Raw genomic sequence first — 22,065 nt, forward strand, 5'->3', positions numbered from 1 at the left:
TTTTCATATAACTTTCCCCTTTAGAGTGTTGTAATTTTTCATCTGGGCATCAGGGAACACAGGTCTGAGAGTTGAGAGACAGTAACAGCAACATCAGTCCATTAATTTCAATTGTGATTTGCCACTAAAACAAATTATGCTTCATGATGTAACTTAGATTTGGGGAATGTCTTACTAAGAACTAAAAACATTTTAGTCCTCTTACTTTCCCCTCTTTAATTCATTAATGTCTCACTGAAGATACTAAAATGAAGTGAGTCAGAAATATAAAATGTTATCTTTTTGAGAATCTGATTATTATATGTATTTTTAACTTACTTGGAAATGGAATATTCTTTTGACTGTGATAGACTTTATCTTTCAGCCAACCTCATAGACAACTGCATGGAGCAGATGAAGCACATTAATGCACAACTGAACCTAGATTCTCTGCGGCCTGGGAAGGCAGCACTGAAAAAGAAGGTTATATGAATTCTGCAATTCTGGGATAAATGGGTGTATTTAGAGACTCTCCAGTACCCTTGTGCCTGTAAATGAGCATGAGGGTGAAATGAGTCTGATTTAAAAGAAACATACAATCAGAGAAATTAGTGAGATTTCTGTATTAGCAGGTTGTTGGCTTTTTTTTCTTAATTCTCACTTGAAAATCTGTAGATGATATTTATATATTATGTATTTTTGTTATAAACATTTGGAAATATCCACATGTACATGATACTATACCTATTAAGTGTTTTCTGTGTGTCAGGCACTATTCAAACAACTCCTATTTATTCTCTCATGAACAAACACCCATGACAACATGGTCAGCACAGCTGGTAATTGACGAAGTTAGTATTTGCCCCAGATATGGGGCAAATATTAGTCCTTCCATGACTTCTGAATATCTTTTCTAGCATTGAGTGTGCTGGACTCATGTTCAAACTGCATATTCATGTAAACTCAAAATAACATAGTTATTATAACTATAGTTAATAATAACCATGGTTAGTAAGATATGGTACCCACTTATTCAGAAAATGAATGTGTATGCATATCTATAAATACATGTGTGTAGGTCAGATCATATAGCAGCACTCTGTAACTAGTTTCTATTGCATTTAATAAGAAACCAAGATAGAGCCTTATTTAATAATCTAATTGATGCAGGGGATTGATTACATGTTTGTCAGGTTTTTTTCTTGCCTCTTTTCCTTTTTCCTCTCTAGCCAAAGGCCCTTACTTCATCATTGAGAAAGTGAGCCAACACCTGATATGACTGAAAACCTGTCAGTACCTGCCTCACTTTATTGAGATGAAACATGAAGGCTATTATGTATCCTAGTTCCTCCATGCTTGATAGAACAGAAATAGCTTTTTCGTGGTGGATGTGCTTCTTGAGATATGGTCATCTTTCAGAGATCGTTAGCTTGTCAGTGCCCTCAAAGTTATGGTGGTCAGGCATGATTAGAGCACAACTGCATTGTACTGTGACCCAAGGGGGAGGGAATCACTATATATAAAAAGTGGAGTATGCTGTTGTGTTCACATTTTTCAACTGCTTTTTGTTTAAACAGGAGGATGGTATTATTAAAGAGTTAAGCATTGCCATGCAGCTCCTAAGAAACTGTCTTTATCAAAATGAAGAATGTAAAGTAAGTAGAACTGCTTTCAAAATGTGGGTAGAAGTGCAGTTTAATTTTTATATAAGATGATGTAGCAGGAAAAAATAGAAAATTCTGAATTTTATTTTTTAGATGCCCAGTTGTTTGGTCCTTAAACTAAGTGGTAATTCTCAAAAATGAATGTACCTAATCTTGTTGTTTGTCAACATTCATTATATTTATTTTATATCAGTGTTTTCACTTTATCATTGAAATGTTAACTTCACAAACTTCAGCCTCATTCTCTACTGTTAAGTATTTTAGATGTTTCTTTACTAGGATGGAATGAATGGCTGGGTATGTCTTTTAAGGTGGATTCTTTAAAAGGCAGTTGTCAGAACAACTCTCCAAGGAAATAAGCGCAGGTATCTGTGTCTATAAGGAAAGAGGATGAATGTGTTTCCTGCTTCGAAGTAGAAAATACATACTGCTACTCCCTAGCGTGGCCATATACACCTAAAGGAAATTCCTTAATTCTAGGTCTACTGACTCCCTGTGACCACTTACAGAGCCCCTCTCTCTGAAAATCATTGAGATGTTTTGCTTTGTCTGTAAGCATTGATGCTATTGTTTTAAACCATTGTGTTAGTACTATTGTACAGGATATACTCTTTTGAACACTTTGATTTGCTTTGTTTATAGTGATACAACACTTTTGAAACACTAGATTAATGCTTTAATATGGAAATACTGTGGAAAATGAGTAAGGCAAAGATAAATTATGGAATCTTCCTTTGCTTTTTAATGTTTCACCTTTTTTGCTCTTGTGGTAAAACTGAAGAACACATACTACATCTGGAAAATAAACTGCTGAACATGTATTCCTTAAGCTATGTTAAATAGCATGACTAACAATTTACATTTCAAAACAATTTGATGGGAATCAAGTGTTTACTTATACATTTTACTAAAACTCCCAGTATGTGAACTTTTTGTCAAAATAAAGATGTTATTTACAAAATTTATGATTCCTTCATGCTAAATATTATCCTTGTGACTGGATGCAATTAATATTCATCCATGACACCTTATTCAGGGAATACTCCGGAAAACTTTACCAATAGGATCTACCTATAAAGATTTATGAGATGCTAGCCTGGCTACTAGTTATAAACATAGTGCCATTTGTGCCACACTAGCCGTTTATAAAAGTGTGATCTCTGAAAAAATTAAAGCATTTCTATATTTCTAAGTTGTTTAATAAGAAGTAAATTTTAGAAAGAATATTTATGTTACTCTTGAGTATAAATATAATCCCTTGGGGGGCAGAGATTCTTAATTTCTTTTCTATTCCAGTTTCCCTGAGGTGTATGGCGTGCTCTCATTATTAATTGTTGGTCACTGTTGTGGTAATTCACTGGGTCACCCACCATGACCCTACCCTGTATATGCATATGTGTAACACTGAGGGGTTTTTATGCTGGAAAGATCATAATGACTGTGAGTTGGATTAATCAGTAGACAAAGATAGAGGGAGGGAACTGTCAAGTCCAGGCAAGAGATGGTAAGACATTAACTTGGGCATGTAAAAGGGGAAGGATGGTAGGGAGTACACTTAAGTTTTGAGAAGAAAGAAGAGAAATGTAGAATGACTTGGACTCCAGTTTAAGCTGCTAACCGATGTTAACAGTGCATGATAGAGCAGAGCACAGGTGTGAGAGACCCAATGCTCAGGTTTGCACATGCTACTGTCGAGAGTCTTTGGGGCATCCAGGTAATAAACCATGTATAGTCAATAGATTATGGGTCTAGGGCTCTGAGGAGAAATACAGGCTGGGGATATTAGGAAGTATCAGTGTATAGACGGTTTTGTAGCCATGACTATAGTTGAAATTTCCCAAGCGAGTATATAACAAAAGCCTAAGTTATATCTTTGAAAAGTGTGAACATTTAAGAGAGGATGGAAAACAACTGAGAAAGGAATAATGGAGAAAGAGTTTGGAGGTGATCCAAGGTAGAGTGGCAGCATGGAAATTAAGAAAAAAGAGACTAGCAAATGCCACAGTGCCTGAGGTTTTCGCAGTTACAAAGGTAGGCGTGATCTCAATAGAATCATCAGGGCAGAAAATAAATTGAAATGAGCTGAAGATTAAATGTGAGATGGGGAAATGACAGCCATAAGAGTACTCTTCCCGGAATCTCGATCATGCATTAATAATTTGGGACATACAGGATTAAAGGACGTTAGTATGTTTGTTTCTCCTAACATATAAACTACTTGAATATAAAGACAGAAATGAGCAAACTGGGGACTAGTTATTAAAGAAATAGGAAGAAAAGAACTAATCAGTGGATAAAGATCCCTGAGGAGGCAGGAAGGGCTGTGTTTCAGAACACAGATGGATCTATCAATCTGACAAAAAGAGGAACACCTGTTCCTCACTGCCAGGCAGACAGGAAGGATGAATGGATGGAAATACAGATAAACTACGTGGATAGAATGGCAGATTAGATAAGGAGTTTATACACAATCATTTCTGTCTTCTCTGTGATACAGTAAGCAAGGTCATCTGCCGCAAATGTGGGGCTGTGTGCCAAGCTTATAGAGAGTGGTGAACATGGGGGAGAACTTTGGGAAGAACATTGGGAATGACTTCAAAGCTTATGGAGTTGAACATTGGGAATAACTTCCTATCTTATTCTGCCGTTTGATGCTACATAAAATTATATAGGGTGTGTGTATTTATGTGCACGCGCATGTGTCTACAAATTACCTAGTACTTCTTATTCATTTAAAAAAGATATTGCTCTCCTTACTGCAAACAGCTGTATTTTTTCTGTAATATTGTCCCAGTGGTAACTGATCTTTATAATAAAGACTATGAGTTACTTAAGAATTTAATGATTTAACATAATATTTAGACTGAATTTTACTATATTCAAATTACTTAAAAACAGTGATTTACTTCTGTTATATACAGAGAGAGAAAGGGAAAAGGAGAGACAGGGTAAGGGAGGGGGACTCAAAGTTGATCAGAATTTACTTAGCAGAAAATTTTCAAGTCGTAGCATTTATAAGAGTTTATTCAGTGTGGTGAGATATCACTTTCCTGCTAATGTACATGTTGCAGAAATTGTTTTCTACGTTTCTGATCTAAGTAGCGTATCTTAGTCACCCCAGTGCTGTAGGGACTTCCTGAGATTGGTCAGGCTTGCGGTCAAGGCAGCCCCGTGTGGAGGCCAGAGGCCTGGAGCAAGGTGCTGAATCTATCGGTCAGATTCTGACGCCCACTCACACTAATCAGAACAAAGATAAATTCAGCTTTTGTCTTATGTTGGTGACAACATTTTTGGTTTTGATTTTAATTGTATATTTTTATGTATGTAGATTAATGCTGTCTTTAATTCCTTCCCACAACAGGAAGCGGCTCTTGAAGCTCATCTTGTCCCTGTCTTGCACTCTCTCTGGCCTTGGCTTTTGATGGATGATTCATTGATGCAAACTGCCCTGCAGCTACTTTGTGTCTATACTGCAAATTTTCCAAATGGTAAATGGAATCCAACATTGCCTTTCAATAGTATGCTAAAATGCTAGTTTTATAAGTGTTGCTAAGGTGGACTGGAAAAACTAATATTTTGAAGTATTTCTTCTACCTTTTGGGGGTATGTTGGTCAAAGGCAGGCTTTGTTTCAGGCATTATATGAGCAGACAGATATTTTAGTATGTGTTTATTGACATGCAAGAGTCATTAGACAGTGCAGGGAATAGAGAGGGAGAAACTGAAAGTAGCCTGATTATATGGCAATGGGAAATTGAGTTAAATAGGAAAATTGAGAGGGTGAAAATTATAATGTAAGACCTTAAAAGCCAAGTGAAGGTTAAACCTTTTTATAAATTCTAGAATAGGAGACTGGCATGATGAAAGTTAGTTCTCAGAATAGTTGGTCTGATGATAGAAAATATCACCGGGGATCCTCTTTTATTCATTCACTTGGTAGACATTTCATTGAGAGCCTATGTGCCATGCATTGTGAGTTCTAGTGAGAGTGATCTGAAATGAGAGAGGAGACAGATCCTGTAGGGCCTTGAGCCAGAATAAGGACTTTGGATTTTTATTTGAGTGTGATAGGGTGCCACTGGAGGTTTTAAACTAAGGCATGGTGTGATCTAATTTGTGTTTGAGAAAGGTCACTCAGGGTGGTGTGTTGAGAGTGGATGGCTGGGGGTATGCCTAGAAGTGGAGAGATGGGTTTGAAGACAATGTAATGGCAGCTTGGGCTCGTGTGGTGGCTGGAGAGATTGAAAGAAGTGGACACATTTGCTATGTGCCCAAAGGTAGAGTCAAGAAAACTTGCTGATGGGAGGTCGGAAGGAAAGAAAGGCATCCAGAATGAGCCTCATTCGGAGAAATGAGCCTGAGTGCATAGTGGTACCATTTACTACATGGGGAAGATTTGGGAGAAGCAGGTTTGACCTGGGAAAGAAGTGGAAATCAGAGTTCTGTTTGGTTATGTTAAGTTTGAGGTGTCCATATTCATCCAAGTGAAAATACTACTTTGGAGTTGAATTCAGCATAGAGGAGATGTAAGATTAAAGATTAAAAATGTTAGAATTTTATTAGTTATCTATTGTTGCATAACAGATTATCCCAAGACTTAACATCTGTAAACACTAGTCATTTAATTATGTCACAGTTTCTGTGGGTCAGGAATCTGGGAGTAGCTTAGCTGGGTGGTTCTGGCTCAGAGTTTCTCACCAGGCTGCAGTCAAGTTGTTGCGGACTGTGGTCATCTGAAGCCTTGACTGGGGTAGGCCATTGGCAGCCTTAGTTCCCTCTCACGTAGGCCTCTCCACCAGGCGTCCTCACACCACCTCACACCAGGGCGGAAGCTGTAGTCTGCTATGACCCAGTTTCAGAAGTGATATACCAGCATTTCTGCTTCTCTTGGTCACACAGACCAACCTAGTGCTGAGGCAGGGGCCACTGGGGCCATCTTGGAGGCTGGCTACCTCAGGAGTCATTGTCAATTAGATTGTATTTAAAGCCATGAGGCTGTTTGAGATTACCCAGAGAGAATGTGCAGATGGAGAAGAGTCCCATGACCATGCTCTGGGGCACCTCAACATTTGCAGTTGAGGAACGAGCAAAAAAGAGAGAGAAGGCGCAGCTGATGGAGAGGAGTGCAGAGTCACAGGAGGCCAGAGAAGGGCATGCTTGGCTGTGCCAAATGCTGAAGAAAATTCTAATAAAATGAGGATAGAAATAGTGACTGTAGGATTTACCAACACTGATATTCTTGTGGACAGTCCTAGAGATGGAAACCTAATTGCTGTGTGTTGTTAAGGAGGGGAAGAAGTAGAGGAGACAGCTTTTCCAGAATGTTCTGCTCTTAAGTGGATGGAAAAAAATGGAGCAATAGCAGGAGACAGATGTGGAGTCATGGGAGAAGTTTTTGTTGTTTTTAAACATGGATGTTTTTAAGGTGTGTTTATTCGTGTAAGGGGTTGGGGGACAATGAGTTGCAGGAAAGAGTGTAGGTGAGAGCCTGTTTGAGTGGGTCAGAGGGGTGAGGGCTACAGCACAAGCTGAGAACAGGGAACAGGCTGAGAGGAGAGATGTGGGTTCAGGTAGGTTTGATGAGAAAGGTGAGAAAATTCCCATCTGAACACTTCTGCTTGCTTCATTATTTCTGAGAGAAAACCAACAACTAAGAGTGAGCAAAGACAAGGGGCAGAGGTGATTTGAGAAGAGAGGAGAAGGTGTGAAGTAGCTGTTTTAGAGGAGAGAAAGCTAACACACTAGGGATTGCTGGCAGTGTTAAATACTGTTTAAAATTTATGGTCATAAATTTAAGGTTTGACTCGTCAGCAAGTTTGTGTGCTTTCTTCTAGCAACATTCTGCAACTCTCCAAATATCAAAGGATATACAGAGAAGGGCCTGGGACTCAAGAGAGTTAAAAGTCTATTTAGTCACCACCACATGCTGATGGTAGCTTATTCCTTTGAATAGTCTGACACCTCTGGAGCTGTCCTTAGCCAACTCGGTTTGTCTCCAGCCAGCACAACAGATACAAACAGACCTTCAAGCTGTGGACCCATGAGCTTTCACTGAGCTGTATGTGATGCCAGTACAGGGTTTTCCTTGTCTTCATTCTGCTGCTGCCAGTGTTCTCCGTCCCTTACTCCTGCTTGGACCGTCTCCTCTCAGTGCATTTTCTAGCTCGACACCTCTTGCGGCACAGCCAGCACAGAACAGCTTGTTTCTGAAGCGTTGAATCTGTCTGCGTGTTGTCCTTCTTTACCCTACCTGTCACTCTTAATTTAGGGTTCAGGGGAGTAAGAAGGAAAACAGAATCCATTGCTAAATAATAAGCAAAAGCAATATATACTTAAATACAAATCTTTTGGAACTATAATTTGTGTTTCTTTTGTACTTAAGATTGATGTACATAGTAAATGTGGTTAAGTTATTAAATTGAGGAAGAAACTTTTTGTTTTCCTATCTGGTTTGTTTCTAAGCAAAACTGCATCATTTAATGACAGTTTTGTACAACAGTTAACAGAAACATTGGCATTTCAATACAGCTATAAAGTTATGAATACAGGAAAGATCACTACTATATTTTTTATTTACTTATCTTTTATGAGTTTATTTTACAGAATATATTTGATTCTGATCTCCTTGTACTTAAGTTGGCCTCCTTGTAGTAACTTTCTCAAGTTAATTATACCTTAGGTTTATGTGCAATACAGTCTTATAGACTGAACATTAACATGGATTTCTATTTTTTTATGATTATTTTCCTCTCTCAATAAATCTCATTTGGTTACTCTAAATTTACTGAGAAACACTGCACCCTGGAAAACCATGGGGCGCCACTGTGGCTCTTGCCGATTGTGAGCTGTGTGACCTCGAGCACTCGCTGGCTTTTCTTGCTCTGTGCCTGTGTTGACCAAGTGTGGAAAGCAGTCTTTGTTCTGTGCCTCTCTCCAGGGATGTCATGTTCTTCTTTTGTCTATTCTGTAAAATGAAGATATTAGAACAAAGTTATCTTTCATTTCTAAAACTGTTTTCTTCTATATAGCCCTTTATATAGTTGCTTTCTTTAGGAACTATTAAAAAACCTATTATGCTTATTTTATTTTTTAAAAAAATAAACCTGGTATTTTAAAATGCTCTACTGAGATAATTAGGCCCTCAATAAGGACAGTAAATCTATTAGGTGGAATGTAGACATTAACATTAGCCTTCATTGCTAATTTGCAGTTCACAGGTTAATGGCCAAGTCATTTTAATAGACAGATAAGCTTTAGCACTTAGTGTTTTTAAAAACTAAACAGTGAAACTGAGAAAGCATTTTGATTGGCTATTATTTTTGAAGGTTGCAGTTCTCTATGTTGGTCAAGTTATGGACAATATCCTGTTCAAGCCACACATAGAGGAGCCCCCAGCAGCTCTCTGATGCTGTGTATCCTAAAGTTGGCTTCCCAGATGCCACTTGAGAACACCACGGTTCAGCAGATGGTTTTTATGTTTCTTTCAAACCTGGCCTTGTCTCACGACTGCAAAGGAGTAATTCAGAAGGTAAGTAATTAAACTCCCCTTCATACCATAAAAGAGGGACCCAGTAAAATAATCCTTCTAGTCAAAGTTTACAATTCAGTTTTTAGGATTAATTTATTATTATTTCAAGACATTTTATTTTAAAGGACTGTAAACGGATTAAGAGATTCACTTTGTTTAAAGCCAGTTGATAGATGATACATGGAAAGTGACAGAAGCTAGAATGTGATCGTGCCATTTCCTTTTAGTTTATCTTCTTACCTTTGGATTGTGTTTTATATCAGAAATGAGGGTTTTAGAAAGATAGCTGTCTTACATTTATTGGAGATAATAAAAGTAATATATTTGGTCTTTAAACAGACCAAATTGAGCAGTAACAATTTCAGTTCAATTTACATTGACAAAATGGTTTATGAAATCACAGCCTCTTGTCCCTAGTTAGACTTTAACTTCCTTTTGACATAATAGGCAATTTTTGAGGCTCTGGAATTCTAGTTCCAAAACTTGACTTTTTAATCATTGATTTTAACTTAGGATACTTTAAAAGGGATGTAATGAGTTAAATTCTAGTACACAGTGCACTTAGGTTCTATCTTTAGATGTATATAAACAGAATCCCTAATTGGGAAAATCCCTTGTAATTTGAATGTGATCAGATTATCTATTACTAGTATAGTAATTTCAGTGCTTTTGTTTCTTTTACTTGAAGGCTAAGATAAATTGCAAAAGTTGACAGCATTCATAAGAATTGAGTCTCCTTTTCCTCTACTGTTTCATCTCCCTGAACTCCCCAAAAGATACTTGGAGTTATTACCAAATAAATAGAAGGCTCAGTCTTACTAAGGAAATGGAAAGATCAGTCTTAGGAAGGACGTTGTCACTGTTGTGCTGGAGCCAGCTTCTATTGGCTCATGAGTGTCATCTTAAATTTTTAGGAATTTTACAGAAATTCCAGTTGATGTCATGTCTTTATCTTGAAAATCAGCCATGGTGAGAATATTCACACCACATAATTTGTCAAACACTACCCATCATCGATCTTTGCTACCCTCACCAAAATCACTTGTTTGTTTACCAGCACATGGCAGGATATTTCCCTCATATATATGTTCATATACATGTCACATATATATTTGAATATATTTCCTTCATATATGTATTCATATACAAACGTCACTTCCAAAATGAGAAGTTATCTTGGACTGGATGTCTGTGATTACTGTCCTTGAAAATGAGAGATTCTGTGTGAGAGCACAGAGCAGGGCAGTGCTTCCTGCCACTTCCTTATGGAGTGTGTTAGTAGGAAGCAAAGTAGGAACCCCCAGTTGGAATGTAAGGACTAATCTCTAATCTGGTATGTGACTTTGAGCTGGAGACCTATTCTCTTTAAGCCTCAGTTTCTTCATTTTTAGAATAATTGGATTAAACAAAATGATTTCTAAGGTATCTTCAAAATTCAGTCTGTGATTCTGGTGCTTTCCTGACTAAGACTGATCTTGCCATTTCCTTAACAAGACTGACCTTTCTATTTATTTGGTAATAACACTCAAAGAATCTTTTGGGGGGGGGGTTCCAGGAAAAGGGGACTCAATTCTTATGAATGCTGTCAACTTTTGCAATTTATCTTAGCCTTCAAGTAAAAGAAACAAAAGCACTGAAATTACTATACTAGTAATAGATAACCTGGTCACATTCAGATTTTAAGGGATTTTCCAAATTAAGGATTCTGTTTATACACATCTAAAGATAGCATCTAACTGCACTGTGTATTAGAATTTGTTTAACTCATTATATCCCTTTTAAATTACCCTAAGTTAGAATGATGATAAGAAGTCCAGTTTTAGAATTAGAGTCCCAGAGCACTCATAAAATTGTTCATTATGTGATAAAGAAGTTAAAGTCTAATTGAGGTGAAGAGACTATAATTTAATAAACCAAATGTATTTAAGAATATTTTGATGCAAGTGTGATCATTCTCCTTTTGGAGCAAATCAATCAAGTCCTTTTCCTCTGCTCTAACCAGGAAATGCCTGAGACTTCCTGTGTGGCATTAAGTAATAATGAGCATGGGCACTGACAGTTATACCTCTCCATTACTCACCTATAGGCATTAGAAAATGAATTAGTGCTGTTGTAAAATTCAGGCTCTAAAATGTGTCATTTTTTTTCCCCACCATGGTATATTTCTGCACATTCTATTAAATACCTGGTCTAGGAAATTGTCTAAAAACATCTTTAGACTCAGCAAAAAGAAGGAGTGCCCACAGTACATTTACATTTTAAAGCACTGATATATATTTTATCACTGTTGTGAGCCCTAAATTCAGCAAGGGTTGAATCTATAAAACCATCAATTTGGGTTGAGAGATGAGAAGTAGATGTGAGTGACAGCAAATGCAGTTCAAAGTGGGCGTGTAATTTTACAATTTCCTTGTTGCATGGGTAATGTTGCTAATGTTTCTGTAGCTCATTTCATTCTCATACTGAATCCTTTTACATAAAAATATTAAGTTTATTTTATAGATTAAAGCCAACATCTTGATTTAGGTCCAAGAGAACCCAAGAGATAAGCTAGAGTAGATTATTAAACAGAAAGGTGTGTTATTTTGTGTAGTCATTAAAATTAAGTTATTGCATTTCATTTCTAAAATGTCCAACTGACTGTGGTTTCCATACTGTCATGGGCTTCTACTTGATATATTACTTTTATACTTTGCATATAGATTATTCTAGACAATAATTTATCTTTTATATAGTTAATTGTGTGGTGGAGTTTCATAGAAGGGGCTTTATTTAGAGGTCGAAATGACTCTTACAAGTAATAGAGCTTTCTCATCTGTATGTTTAATAGAGTGACATCTAGCCATGAGAAATTATTATTTGCAATGATAAGAAACTGGGGTAAAGTGAATATAAGATGTTTCTGTAGACTTAATAAAAACACCACCACCACTTACAGCTGTGGTGATTCAAAATACCCTCACTACCAGAGTTGCTAACTAGTATTCAATACTGATTTGGGTTTTGTTTCTTTTTCCTCCCCACAGGATAGTTTTTAATGAGTAGCAAAATTGCCAGACAAAAAGAGAAAACTCAAGAGTTCTGAAATAGTCTCCAAACTGAATTATCAATCCTAAGTAATTAAGAATTAAGTATAGTATACTTCATCATGAGGAAAGAATTAGTAGGAATTAAAATTTGGGCACTATTTTGTTCTTCTTACCTTTTTCACTTATACCTGGAAATAATATAGATAAAGTATTTAGAAGGTATTGGGAGAAAGAAAAAATTAAAGTTGGGAAAGAGTATACCAGAATGCTAGTTAATTGGTCACCAAGGGACTAGGAAAATAACGAAAAAGACTCAAGAAGAAAATAATATTCTCTCTTTTTACCCACAGAGTAACTTCTTACAGAACTTCCTATCTCTAACATTGCCAAAAGGAGGAAATAAACATCTTAGTAATTTGACTATTCTTTGGTTGAAGTTACTCCTAAATATATCATTTGGAGAAGATGGGCAACAGATGATTCTGAGGCTTGATGGCTGTTTAGACTTACTTACGGAGATGAGCAAATATAAGCATAAGAGCAGCCCTTATATTCCTCTTCTTATTTTTCATAATATTTGCTTCAATCCTGCTAATAAGCCCAAGATCCTGGCTAATGGTAAGTATTCACACACGCACATGCAGACAGTTATACATGTGGTTATTCATACACTATTCTATTCAGATTATAACACAGAATAGTTTTATAAATCATTGGCCAGGTATTTATTAAGCACCCACTGTGTTCAAAGCACTGTGGGAGGCAGGGGCCATGGGAATGAATCAGGCATGGCTCCAGCCTTCCATGAACTGCCTGGAGTCTCCTGAGGTTAGCAGATCATGTCATTCCAGTGGACATACGATGCAGGAGGTAGCAAGGGAGGAGGAGCAGTGGGCATGGGCACTCTCTGGCCTTACCTTCTACTCCCCTCTCTCCTTGCTCTTCTTCTAACTCCCTCTTGCTGCCTGCGTATCTTTGAGCAAATGCTACCATGTCAGTGTAGCCTTTCCAGAATAATGCACTAAAATTGTAACCCTCAACCCCTTTTCTCTGCCCCCTCGTTCCTCCCACTCACTCTCTTCTTTCCCTGTTTTATTTCTCTCCAAAGCGTTATCACCATCTGATACACTATGTGTTTTATGTGTGTATCTGTCTGTTCCTAGGCTTCCCACACTAGAACATAAGCTGTTACGGGGTCATGACGGTTTTGTCTGTTTTGTTTATATTTATCTGTAGTACCAAGAATGGTGCCTCAACTAGTGAGCACTCAACAAATATTTGATGATTGAGAGAGATCCTGAGCAGGAAGGAAAGTTCAGAGTCCAAGATCAAATGGCGAAGTTAGCCTTACAGAGACTTCATTCTCTGAGCTGTAGGACAGATGGAGCAAGGTTGGTGAGGATTCAGAAAAATTTTGAAGCAAAAAGAGAGAATTGGAAAGATTTTTTCTGCAGCCATGTGCTATCTCTCTGAGGAATGTGTGAATTTCATGAGGAGAGAGTTTTATGAGGAGAGAGTTTTTTAAGGAGACATATAAATGGGGGAAAAAAAAAAACCCAGGTGGGCTGTAGACTCCGCACAGCTGGTCTTGAATGCAGGCTCTGTGTGCTCTCGCGCCAGCATCACCTGGGGCAGCTTCTCTGGGCCCAAGTTTTTCATCTGTAAAACAATCTACTTTTCTTGGTTTTGGTAAGAATCAGTTTATAAACACACATAAAGTTCCTAGCACCATTTCAGTTACATGGTAAATGTTTAAAATGTATTAATTCTCTTTTCCTTTCATGTTTTTCACTTACTCTTTTCACAGAGGTTTTTTTTTTCTATGAAACATAATTTTCCAAGTGTATAAGAATGATTCTCTTTACATTCTGCTGTGTATATAGTTGTGATTCTGTTCTTCTGATAATTATTAAATTGATAGAAATATTATATAGAAAGATTTTAAAAGTTCAGTGAGTTTTTGACTTATGTAAATCAACTATGGATTTGTACGCTGCGTTCCCATAGCTCCTTCCCTGAGACAGTGCTCTCCATTGCTGGGGAATGTGCAGCACGGGTTTTATTTTCATCCTCTTCCCCTGTCTCTGCTTCAGTCCTCACATTTCTGAAGTGAGGATAGTAAGCAATGGGATAGTATGGGAAGCATCTGTTACCATTCTTGGTATACAGTAGCTACTCAATAGTGTCTGATATTATTTATTCACCTTTCTAAGAATAAATTTTTTCTTTTGGGACTACTTACTGCAATTTTATTACTGAGAAAAGTTGGAAAAAGGACAAGCTTTTAGGGAACTGAAGGAGAAGTCTGCATTTTCCACTTGTAAATCCCTCTGGATTTATTTTTAGCATTTCCTATAGTCAGCAGTGCTTTCTTTCCTTCGTTGGCTTAAAGCAGATGAACAAATTTTTGGTGAGAAGGAGCTTCCCCAACCCCAGAGATCAGTGGGTTTTCAGGGCAGCGATAAGAGAGAGCAGCTGTGCAGTTTCTGTACGGAACTGTTAAGGGGGTGTCACCGTCTGCGCCTCCCTTTCCACTTGGGGATCCAGAGAGAAGGCCTTAGCAGAGTCAGGGAAGGCTGCGTGCCTCTGGCCAGTGGCACCCAGACATCTGGTTTACATGGTCAGGAGTGGAGTGTGCGGGGAGGCTTGACCTTGCTGTTAAAAATAGATCCGAAGCACTCTTGTTTCTGGTAATGTCAAACAAAGTCTCCTCTAAAAACATGCCGGATAAGCTATATTAAAATTCATCTCAAAATAATCAAAGAACTGAAAAGGTGATAGGAAACTTCCTGGCCATTTTTGATTAAAAACTTGTATCCAGTAAAGTAAGAAGTATATAGAAAACTCTTTTGCCCCAAGGATATTTGCCAATATCATACGCGTGTGTTTTGTTAAGGAGTGTCCAGGGGTGAGAGAACAGAAGTCACAGTGGGACTCACATTGGCCAACCTGCCTGTATTAAGCTAGAGTTCCAAAGAACCATCCTCTTAAAAGAAGGATGAATCACAAGTAACTTGCTCCCCCAATCCTCATCCAGGCAACTGTATAGAAAAGAAAAAAAAAATACGAGAATGAACACCACAGACTGCCCCTCACAGGGCTCTGCACTCAAGAAACAGTCTCAGTGGGCCGTGAACGTGGTTTGAGGTGGTCCTCCACTGATAGTGCCTCTGGGCGCTCATCAGAAGCAAACTGCATCTGGTGGATGAAAGACAAATTCATACTAGGCCTCAGGGAACCTTCTCAAACAATTTTTCAAAAGCATTACCCAGTGCAAAGTTAAAGATAACCAAGCACATTAGAAGAAACATGGCAACCTGAAGTAAGAGCCAGTAGAGGAAAAAAAAATACGGCTTCTCTTCCCAGATTTTAAATATTGGAATTATAATACACAGATTTAAAAATAACTTTAATTATACCATATTTAGATGCATAAATGACAAGTTTGAAACTATTTTCTGGGAATGAGAAACTGACAAGTTCAAACATTTGAAAAGAACCAAATAGAACTTGTAGAACTTCACTGTGCAATATGATAATCAGCCACATGTAGCTATTTAAATTTAAACTAATTAAAGTTAAATATTCAAGTTGCCAGTCTCGTTAGCTACATGTGGCTAGTGGCTGTCTTATTAGACAGCACAGATAGAAATATTTCCATTATTGTAGGAAGTTGTATTGGACAGCACTTTTCTAGAAAAATAGCCAAAATTAAAAACTTAATATAGATGTCTGGCAGCAAATTATGTATAACAGAAGAGAGAATTCAGGAATTAGAAGATATGTTAGAAAAATATTACTCAGAATACATCAGAGAGCTAAAAAGATGAGAAAGGGATAAAAGAATAAAAGTGCATAGCAGATACATTGAGACCTTCTTATTGTATATTTAATGAAGTGTCCCAGAAGGAGAATGGGAAAGGAAATATTTGAAGAGATGGTGGCTAAAAACTTTTAAGAACTGTTCTAAGACACTAATAAATTGATTCCTGAGACTTAGGTAATTCCAAGTAGATAAATAAAAATAAATTCATTGCTATACATCATAGTGAATCCACAGAAAAGCAAAGAAAAAAAGATGAAATGTACACTTGCCCTGAAGAAAGTAACTTAGAAAAATTTATTTAAGAAGAAATAGAAAGCCAAAAAGTCCAATAACTATGAAAGACATTGAGTTAGAAACATAACCACATAGACAACCCTAGGTCCAGATGGCTTCACCAGTGAGTTGTACCAAACATTTAAGCAAAATGTAATTCAAAACATACACACAGTTCCAGAGAGTAGAAAAAAGGAAATCGTTGCTCATTTTGTGAAGCTAGCATAACCCTGTTAGCAAAACCTGACAAGGACAGAGAATGCTCTGGTAAATGTTTACTGACTCGCAGAGGGTGAAGGGTGTGGAATATATAGAAATTTTATTGTATATATATTTTATATACACATATAAATTTAACTGGTATAAAGGATGTGTTTAGTACAATAAGTGACACTCTTTATTAGGAATTTTGTATGACCAGTTGATTCTCACACAATACTTTGATTTTTGCTGAACTCTTGTATCCATTGCCAATTTATGGTTGCCGTTCAGTCACATGACAAATGGAATTGCAACCTAATCTCTTTTCCCAGTAAATTTATTGTCATTAAATCTGATAGTAATATACTGTTAAAACTATTTCTTACCACCATGCAGAATATATTAATAAAACGGGGACCTCTTTCAGCTTTATCACTAAATCAACCTTGATTTGTAGCCTTTGTTGATTGTCATGGTGTTATTACTCTCACTATAATTGACAACTCACTATAACTACTAACATGACATCCCTAAACTTAAATCAATTATATTAAGAAGAAAGGTAATAAATATTCAAAACACATAATTTTCTAACTATTTAACTACATTTTACTATTGTCTATTCTCTTAAGGTTATTTTTATATTTAGATGGGAGTTCATACCTATTTATTAACCTCAAATATGCAAAGTGCTTTTTTGTTATATACATGTTATATTTCACAATTAAATGTGGTTTTTTTAAAAAAAATTGATCCACTTGCATTATTAGAAGGGGCTACTACATTAATTGACCTATATATGTGCTTTAGTAAAAATTTTTAATAAATAGTAACTAGTTGAAGGAGTTATGATATAAACTGAAATCATAGCAGTTATATATTCTCTTTGGGACAGTATATAAAGACATCACTTCATGCTACTCACATGGAACACAAGAAATTACCCTCCCATTTGATGATGTACCCTAATGAGTATCAGCTGGCATCCATAACCTTATATGATAAATTACATCTGATAACTTTATGTGGCCTAGTTATGAGTAGGTTACAATACAGGAAAACGAAAGGGTACCAGATAATGCAGATGAAGTGTTCAGGCAGTAGGGGGCAGTGTGGTAGAAAAATTACTGCACCCACCTTACACATTGCACAATGCAAGTTCACTTTATGGAGCAGTGTGTGTGTGTGTGTGTGTGTGTGTGTGTGTGTGTGAAATATTTAAAATCCCTTAAAACTTAAAATCAAAATAGAATCATTTAAACAAAATTTTTAACTATGGAATCTTTGACCCAACTAGTATTTATTATTCCCCTAAAATATACTAGCGCTGTGGTTGGAATATTACCAGGGAGCAGACACAGACCTTGCCCTTGAACAAGTTACGGTTTAAATACAAGCATTCCTGTGGGGGTGGAGGTGCTAATGTATATATAGAGCAAGTTCCCAATAACACGTTTCACCCTTAAGGATGCAACATATTTGTAAAATCACAATTTAGAGGAAAAATTATTTCAAAAAATTTAATGATATATAAAAATAAAATAGTTTCAAATATTGTTCTGAAATACCCTGACAATTTCCTTGGAACTAGCTCTGAATCTTCACTTAAAATGAGTAGACTGATGCAGATAATTAGTAAGTCTTGATTTCGTACTCTGGCTAGCTTTGCCAAAAGTGCGTATCTTGTGTGTTAATAGTCTTTTCACTTTTTCCTCTGATATATATACAAATTTCTCTAAAATATTGAGTCCTTTTTAAAAAGGATTAAACAGTATGGCATTTCTTGATTATTGTTTTATATAGTAGCCCATGTTATTGATGTTTGTAGAATAGTCTTTATGATTTCTCATGAACGCAGATCTGTTTTCTTGCTTACCAAAATGTTAGCTATAATTGAATAACTCATTAATATAACTGGTTGTGTACTTATTTTTGTACTCTTTAAATGAACGTGGCTTTGTTGAATTCAGGCCAAAAAATTAGGCATCTTCAGCTTTACCATTCTGTGCTTGTCATGAAAACAATGTTGTGAGGTTGTCCTCCCATAAACCACATGGTGTAAGAGATTGACTTTGCCATAGTCTGGTGATACCAACTTTGTGTACGTATTCTAATGGGAGAAAAAGAGGGTGTCTGACTACTTCAATATAAGAATATGGTGTAACATCTCAGACTGAACTTTTTTTAAAAATGTGTTTATTTTTAGAAAAAGTCATTACTGTGCTAGCTGGCTGCCTGGAAAGTGAGAATCAGAATGCTCAGAGGATTGGAGCAGCTGCACTTTGGGCTCTGATTTACAATTATCAGAAGGTCAGTTTTTAAAATCATGATTATACCTGTGGGCAAACCACCAGGCCTCTAAGGATGCATCCAAGGATATCAAAAGAGTAATAACAAAAAAAAAAAAAAAAATGAAGTCAAAGACTGGTATTCCCTCATTCATCCATACAATTGGCAATCCATCAGTTGAAATGTTTTCATTTAATCATTTCAACAGGATGTCTCAGTTCAGAAGAGTATCTCTGTTTTAAATTTTTCCTGGTATTTTAATTGATTTGCCATATTGTTGCAATTTTAGCATAGATTGTTTCTTCTAAAAGATGTGTCAAGGAAAAATGCATCTTGAAGAAAATTGAATAACAACGTTTCCGATTATATGATTCCCCTTTCTCTAGTGTAGATCATCGCTGGGTTTTGAAATCAGCTCAGTTCTGGTAAGACTACGGTACAGAGCCTGCCCAGAGAAAACAACAGGCAGGGTTGGTACTCGTGTCTACTCTCTGCCTTTTATTGCAGACATATAACTCCTCAGAGGAATACCCACAAGCATCCAGTGGTTAGATTAAATAGTAGCCAAATGACAGTGTTAGGATAGACAGCCATTTCGGAATGGTGTCCTCTCAGCCAGCTGTCCCTGTCTGTGCTGGTGGTTCTCCCCATTGGCCAGAGTCATGTGCACAAGGACAGAGGCTGCTGCTGTCATTTTCACCTGGGTGTCCCAGAGTTTTGCATACGATTTGGCACTTCATATTCACTCAATAAATATTTGTTGACCAAGTGGCCAACTGCTAATATTTGATATACTTGACCTGAAATTTGAAGTGTGAGGGAATATGAAGTACTGAAACTAAGGTTGACTCGTTTAAAATGGCAAATTGAGATTAGGGGAGAAGGAGCAAAATGGAAGGGAAGAAAGAACATGGGGCAGTAGAGAAAGAATCAAGTTAGGAGGAGGATATGGGTAGGGGGATTGGCACAATAAGATGTACTAAGATATTCTGTAGTTACATTATTGTATTTTGTAATACCCTGTTTAATACTGTAGTTAGCATTGGGCAGAATTAGTATTGTGATATCCAGAGCCTTAACACATGGCAATAAATCTAATTAATGTATTGTTTTTTTATTATCTCTAGGCAAAAACAACTTTGAAAAATTCTCCCATCAAAAGAAGAGTAGATGAAGCATATTCCTTAGCAAAGCAAAGTAAGTTTCAATGTTAACACATTAACTGCCATGTGAGTTGTATTTAACTCATGCTAGTTTTGAGCCTGGCCTCTCGTGAAGCATATGTAACTCACACATCTCTTTACCTTGGGAGCCACAGCTATCTTTCAAGTTGCATATAACTCAGGCACAGAAAATATAAAAAATAACAAATTTTTCATTAAATTAGAAAGGATTGTTTTATTTTTGAAGTTTTTATTCTATTTTTGTAATAAAACATGGTGGTCCCAAGGGAAAAAAATTTTTTTTCTAGTGCAGCAGTCAGTGTGTTAAAGAGATTACAGCTAAGCTTGGAAGCTATTAAGTGAATTCTCTGATTAATGAGATACTTGGACTGGCCACAGAAAATGACAGTTTTCTATACTATTTTACTAGGATGTGAGCTATTTTGTCAAAGCATTGTAAAATGTGCCAATATTTGGTCTGTGCTTTTCATTATATCATTTTTTAAAATAATAAAATGGTCTGCTAGAATAGATGGTTTCATATATAATAGTTTCTTAAAATGGGTCTGTGATCTTCCTCCAAGTCATTTTATTCTTATACTGAATTTCCTTTGCCAGTGGCAACAGCTACACTAAAGTGTGTTCTTAAGTGATAAGAACTGGGCCCAATTAGAATTAACCTTGAACAGAAAATTTTGATCTAACATCGGGGAGTTGAATTACAGTCTTCCAAGAATAGATCCCATTGTCCCTTTATCCATGTTCTTCTGTGATCTGGTCATCATAGTAAGGGGATTTTCTTTTCAGAGTGCATTACTCATTTTAAGTGACACCAATTTTCAGTGGGCATTATTTTCTTAACATTTTTTATGCTAAGACATTGAACTGTGTCTTTCCTGTACTGTAATAGATCCATTGGTTATTAATTTGTGTTTTTATACTCTGATTTTTTTAAAAGCAGGGGAGTTTTTGGTTTTTTTTTAAACTGTGACTGGGAATTTCTGGAGCTAGTGAATAATTGAGTTACATTACATTTTCTGCTTTAGGAGGGCTGGTACATAAAAAAGAGCGATGGCATTCATTTAGGATTATAGCTAATGGCACCCATCATGGAGGCATATTTTTTTAATACTCTTTGGGTAAACCATTAGTAAAAAAATAAATATAAATTTTGTAACTTTAATTGTTTTAAATGTAAAATTTTCTTAGAATGCTATTACATCAAGAACTTAAATAGAGCTTTAAATTATACATAAATCCTATTGATATATGTTTGTGTGTGTATGTCCACTCTTAAGTGTAGTACTAAGTTTAATAAACTGGTATTTCCACACTCTTACTTTTCTATCTCAGCTTTCCAAAACTCGGAAGAAAACCTTCTAAATGCCTATTATTTGAAATGTCTTGAAAACCTCGTGCATCTCCTTAACTCCTCCTGAGTGCCCGATGCTACACCCTGAAGCTGACAGCCACCAACAGGGAAGCTAAACTGGAAGCCAGCTTTGTGTAGCAGCTGTTACCTGAAGACATGCTAACTCTCCGCAAGGTGTCAATCCCCTTCTTCCCTGGGAGCAGTAGAACTGGTGACACCCCAATGCTGTCCATACACAGCAGCTCTTCAGAAGTAATAGCAGCTGACAACAGGTGATGGTAAAAGGCATAGAAAGTTCTGGGATCATAAATATTTTTACCCTTTTCATATACAATTTGCTTTGTAAAAATCTTATTTAACACTTATTTAATAAAACACAATATTTTTAGAAACACGAATTGACTAATTGCTGCTTGCAGACTTTTATCTGTCTCATGAATATTAATTTTAGGAATTGAAAGAAGATATTATGTTCCGGTTTATTTCTTTTCTTTTTTTTAAATTTTTGACATAAAATTTTGGCTTCTTTCGATACAAATCCTTATTTCTCAAACCTTTATATTGTTCAGAGCATATACACTGGTAAAGGGATATATGTAGGTAAGTATGTTATTTTGTGAGTAGCTTTCTTATGCAAGTTTTAGTGATAACTCTTTTCTAAATGGCTTATAAATCAGTGATATTTTTAATTTTACCTTTTAGCTTCTGAAAAGTTGTGTAATAAAGAAGGAAGAAATATAGT

The 22,065-nt window shown here is 36.5% G+C and overlaps 1 protein-coding gene across 1 annotated transcript in view; it reads left to right on the forward strand.

The window, feature by feature from the left end:
• RTTN (rotatin) overlaps positions 1-21,390 on the forward strand; it is a 145,757-nt gene extending 124,367 nt beyond the window's left edge. The window contains exons 42-49 of the mRNA XM_069467875.1: positions 365-462; positions 1,557-1,634; positions 5,005-5,131; positions 8,968-9,170; positions 12,550-12,817; positions 18,706-18,809; positions 19,916-19,985; positions 21,305-21,390. Of these exons, the coding sequence (XP_069323976.1) occupies positions 365-462; positions 1,557-1,634; positions 5,005-5,131; positions 8,968-9,170; positions 12,550-12,817; positions 18,706-18,809; positions 19,916-19,985; positions 21,305-21,390 (1,034 nt within the window). The remainder of the gene's footprint in view (positions 1-364; positions 463-1,556; positions 1,635-5,004; positions 5,132-8,967; positions 9,171-12,549; positions 12,818-18,705; positions 18,810-19,915; positions 19,986-21,304) is intronic.
• The last annotated feature ends 675 nt before the right edge of the window (positions 21,391-22,065 follow it).

The sequence above is a fragment of the Eulemur rufifrons genome, chromosome 5, assembly GCF_041146395.1.
Source record: "Eulemur rufifrons isolate Redbay chromosome 5, OSU_ERuf_1, whole genome shotgun sequence".
In the NCBI taxonomy this organism is placed as follows: Eukaryota; Metazoa; Chordata; class Mammalia; order Primates; family Lemuridae; genus Eulemur; species Eulemur rufifrons.